Below are 5000 nucleotides of genomic sequence, written 5' to 3' on the forward strand. Positions count from 1 at the left end.
GCGTGTGTGTGAATATGTGTACATGTGTGTGCCCGTGCGTTCGTTTGTGTTTGTATGTGTGTGTGTGTGTGTGTGTGTGTGTGTGTGTGTGTGTGTGTGTGTGTTTGTGTGTGTTTGTGTGTGTGTGTGAATATGTGAAACCTACATGTGTATGCTCGTGCGCTTGCATTTGGTAGTCTAGTACTATTTTATATGTTTTTTAAGTTTCTTTTTTCTTTTAATCAATGAAAACAGTTATGTGGCAATCCACATGGAATCTAATCTGACTTGTCGCATGGTTCTTGAAGCAACAATGTTGCTTTGTCAAAGGCAAAATGTCTCCCGGTTGAAAGTCGCATGCGTCATATATGTTGAAAACCAGGCAGGTCGAAAGCAACATGCTGCTTGTATTGTTGGATCGTCTGTCAGTTGATCAATATATTTCCTTGTTTTATTTGCTTGTTTTGTTCAATTAATTTTTATTTATTCATTTACTTTATTATTATTTTTTTTTTTGTACCCGTCCTCGTTATGGACCGAAATGTCTCCTATCGACATCCTTCATCTTTGTTACTCAATTTCGAAATGGGATTTGCAAAATCTGGCTGAATAGTTTTTCGTTTCCTTAAATCGTGATGATGCTTGTTTAATTTGGTTTAATTTAATTTAATTTATTTATTTATGTGTTTGTTGTATATGAATATTCATGTTCCACTAAGGACTGCACGCCTCGTGATAACATCTACATTGGCCACACTAGGTGCAGCCTCAGCAGACGTTTGACAATGCATCACCAAGAAGGAGCCATCAAACAACACCACTGACAATAACACAACCAAGAACTTAGTAGGGGTAACTTAGTTACAGTGAGGACCCTAGACGGCTACAAGTGTTTGAGACAATTTACATCAGAGGCAGAGTTTCGGGCATGAACATTCAATCTAACATGACACCTAGCATACCATTGTTTAATTCACCTATAACTTCACGGGCCAAGTTTAACCCATTCAACTCCGATGACAAGATGTCTTGTCATTTGGTCAAATAAAACAAAAAATCATAAAACACCAAAATGTTTGATCAAACACCAGAAAAATATGACGTCAGTCCTCGCTTCGCTGCGAGCGAAGCGAGGACTGACGTCATATTTTTCTGGTGTTTGATCAAACATTTTGGTGTTTTATGATTTTTTGTTTTATTTGACCAAATGACAAGACATCTTGTCATCGGAGTTGAATGGGTTAAGGAAACCTTGTTCGCCACCTTGTAACCTCGCTGATGTCAGGTTGGGACTCCCCGAGCTGCGGGACGGTCTGTCTTACAGATCGGGGAGGCCTAACCTGATATCAGCGAGGTAACAAGAGCAGCGAAACTCCTCCGGACAGTGTAACGGCACTTGAGCACGCTGCTGAGGGTGATGCGAGCTGCTCCACCACACGAGGAAGTCAACGCCCCTGGGTAGCGTCCCATAGCCACCCAGACAATCGGCGGGCTCCACCATAGCTCGCACTAAATAAAAAATCATCATCGCCACCTTCCTCCTCCTCCTCCTTCTCCTCCTCCACCTCCTCCTGCACCTTCATTTTACCATAGATCCCCCTACTCCCCCTCCTCCTCTTCCTCCCACCATCTCCTGCACCAACACTTCATCACCTCTCGTCCCTCCCTCCATACTCCCCTGCGTCGTACCCTCCCCTCCTTAGGCGTTCTCACCGCATCTTAGCAAGGAACGCATATAAATAGTGTGTACTTTGTCAATTTTTCCATACATATTTTTAGATGTAAGTACCAACCTTCATGTATAATACTCTCATGTATTGTTTTATAATTTGTAGTTATCTGTTTATTTGTAATTATTCATTGTCCTCTCATTATAGTAAAATCCTGAAGATATCTATAGACGAAACGTTGATAAATAAATGGGAGAATATGGAAATCCAATTTACACTCACCCAGTTAGAGGAAAACTAATCATTAGAAAAATTTCTAACACTAAGAAGAAATGCTGTCGTTTTTAATACATGTGCCAATGAAAACCTGCTCCTCTCATTTACAAATTTATTTTTTTCTATATCCCTGAATATTTTCCCCTTTTTGTTTCATCCATTAAATACGGCGTCACGCTAAATAACATCGCTTGCTGAAACTGCCTGGCCGGGTCAGGTCTGCATCCGATTGACGACTTTGGAACGATCCTCAGTGTTGCTTTATCTCCATGTACCCTGTCAACCGACGCCCCTTGCTCCTTCATTAGTATGCTTAACGGGACAACCTTCCAAGCCCGAGGGAGAGAATAGACTCAATCTCGTATAACTAGCGCATCATTGTAACCAAGGTCGATGCTTCACAGTCCAGTGCTCAGGGGCCTCCTGGACACGTTGGGGCCTGTCCTAGGGATTCGCAAACGCAGGGACCTCGTGTTGATCTATGTATCTTATGACTTGCTGTCAATAAGGAAATGTACAAGAACCCATGAGAAGCTGAATATATTGGTATCTATACGAATAAGGGAAGTACAACAATTCAGAAGTGGTGTTTTTCAAAAGAGGTACCATAGCGGTGCTCAGGTGACCCCCGGGGGTACTCCACCTTTGACCCAAATATTTTTAATCATAATAATTAGTTTAATGACGATCACCTAAAGAATTGTCACCCCAGAATTCGACAGGGTGATAATTCTTCAAGTGTGCTATTCTTAGGTGACAATTCTTCAGGTGGGCTATCCTCGGGTAACGATTCCAAACCTAACCTATCCTAACCTAAATAAAACTAACCTAATTTAACCTAACCAAACCTAACCTAACCTAACCTAACTTAACGTAACCTACCCTAATTTAATCTAACCTAACCTTAGCTAAACTAACCTAACCTAACTTAACCTAATCTAACTTAACCTTGCCTAACCTAACCTAACCTAACCTAACCTGACTTAACTTAATCTAACCTTACCTAACCTAACTGGGGTGACGATTCTTCAGTTGTTAGTTGGGGGTGATATTTCTTCAAGTGGGCTATCCTGGGATGATGATTCTTGAGGTGGACGTTCTGGGGTGACAGTTCTTCAGGTGATCCTATTCCCCTAATATTTGACCATGAATATGTATGTGTTTTATGTTGTATCTTGATCTATGAATGTATCTATTTGCCAATAGAAGCTATTCCACAGTAATTTACCTTCACCGTGTTGTATTTGTAGGTTCTTCGTAGCAACGGGCAGCAGAGGAAGTCGACGGCAATGTTTGGCCTAACGGAGGTTCACGCCGAGGGACTACTACCTCTGAAAGAAGCTCTCAAAAAACAACTGCCGGAGTCCCTCGTGGTAATAATACAAAGGCTTCATCGTACAGATAGTTTTCTCTATTGGAAACGAATCTAGTTCGAGAATCTCCAAAATGCGGAACAGGAAGTTCTGATGTTTAGAAAATTCCAGGATGCTAGAAATATTTCTAAATATTCTGGTTTATGTTCGAAAGGTATTTTCGTTCCAAATATTTGATATTTCAGAATTTTGAAAGTTGACAATAAAGAGGACTATCTTTGATAAGTTGTCATCTTCAAGAAAAGGTAAAGCAATGAATACTGAACGCTCTGTTGCCTACACGAGTTATTATATATATATTTTTTCTCATAAGATCCCTTCCTCGAATTCAGAACTACTGCACTGACCTAACCTATCCGTCTTTGAAAATATTAATGACACATAGAATATAGACACAACGAGGCGGTGTGGCCAGAAATATAATTTGGGGCAGATGGAGGGGTGGTTGGGTACATTGACTTCCCCATACGTAAATTCAAAGATCGGCCCCGAATCTACAATAAGCCTTAAAAAGGTTTCATGTGCATAGAGGAATACTCATGATTGCATATTATTCCAGTTCTTGAAACACTTGACATACCGAGTATTACACCACTATTAAACACGTCCTCGACATATAAGATTTCCAATTTATTCTCGATTACACATAGAAATTTCGTTGAGGGGAGGGGAGTGGGGAGGCTGGGCCAGTTTTATAACGTTCGGGATTATTCGAGACTTTATCCAACGGGTTCATGAGACATCTTCAGATTGAAAATTTTTTCACAATAAAACAACTCAATGTTTTAGTCATCAATGGCTACAGTAACTGATTTCGATCACCAGCTTAACCTAACCTAGTCTAACCATCCCTAACTTGACCTAATTTAATCCAATCTCACCTAGTTTAACTTGACCAGCTATGCATCGTTTGCATTCTCTTGGTCCAGGCGCATGGGTACATCGACTTCAACATCCGCTGCAATTTCGATAGTCCGGAGAGCAAGGTGCTCGTGGCCAGTGACTTCCCCATCAAATCCTTCTTGGCCATCACGCCAACCGTCACATGGGTAAGTAAATCAACTCCTTCAGTTGAATAAAATCTGGCACAGTCCAAAAGTGTCAAAAGTGCCATTGCTGAAAAGGGGTAAAGACGGGACACGGGGTACATTGTCAAAGGCTTTGATCAAATCAGTTAAATTCAAAAACCTTTGCAGCTGGTGTCCTTTGACACATTCTCGTGCTACTAGAACAGTCTCTCAAAAGCGACCTTTCCTCACCCTTTAGGATGGTGTGGAGAGTCTTTTCCTGTACTACCTCGAGGAGGAGTCGACGTATGCAAGCGACAACGAACTTGCGTCTCTGCTCAGGTCTCTGCCAGATTTAGACTGGTCCAGACCCGTCTTCCTCTTCGGTTCCCCCATCCACGTCATCGTTAGGGTAAGATCATATATTTGATTACTCACTGCAATTAGTGATTTGTTCCATAATAGTTACAAAGACGAAGCTAATAAGAGCTCCGTTCAAATGTTACTATGTCGAACTGGTGGCATCATGAGCTGTGTAGAACGAGAGATGGTAGATTTCAATCACTCACAATCCCTGGTTACAGCTCTTTTAGATACTCTGATTGACAAATTGGTAACAGACGGTACTCGTGATCTTAGGGGCCCGGGATCAAATGTTCGCGATGGTTGTTATCATCATTATCATTGTTATTATC

At 41.3% G+C, this 5000-nt stretch overlaps 1 protein-coding gene across 4 annotated transcripts in view; it reads left to right on the forward strand.

The window, feature by feature from the left end:
* Positions 1-5000, forward strand: part of LOC143040050 (uncharacterized) — a 35072-nt gene that overhangs the window by 18443 nt on the left and 11629 nt on the right. For all 4 annotated transcript variants that reach the window (XM_076210689.1, XM_076210672.1, XM_076210662.1 and 1 more), the window contains exons 2-4: positions 3176-3298; positions 4228-4347; positions 4565-4717. In XM_076210689.1, the coding sequence (XP_076066804.1) occupies positions 3215-3298; positions 4228-4347; positions 4565-4717 (357 nt within the window). In that variant the 5' untranslated portion in view covers positions 3176-3214. The remainder of the gene's footprint in view (positions 1-3175; positions 3299-4227; positions 4348-4564; positions 4718-5000) is intronic.

The sequence above is a fragment of the Oratosquilla oratoria genome, chromosome 2 (assembly GCF_046742065.1).
Source record: "Oratosquilla oratoria isolate Oo_2021 chromosome 2, ASM4674206v1, whole genome shotgun sequence".
NCBI lineage: Eukaryota > Metazoa > Arthropoda > Malacostraca > Stomatopoda > Squillidae > Oratosquilla > Oratosquilla oratoria.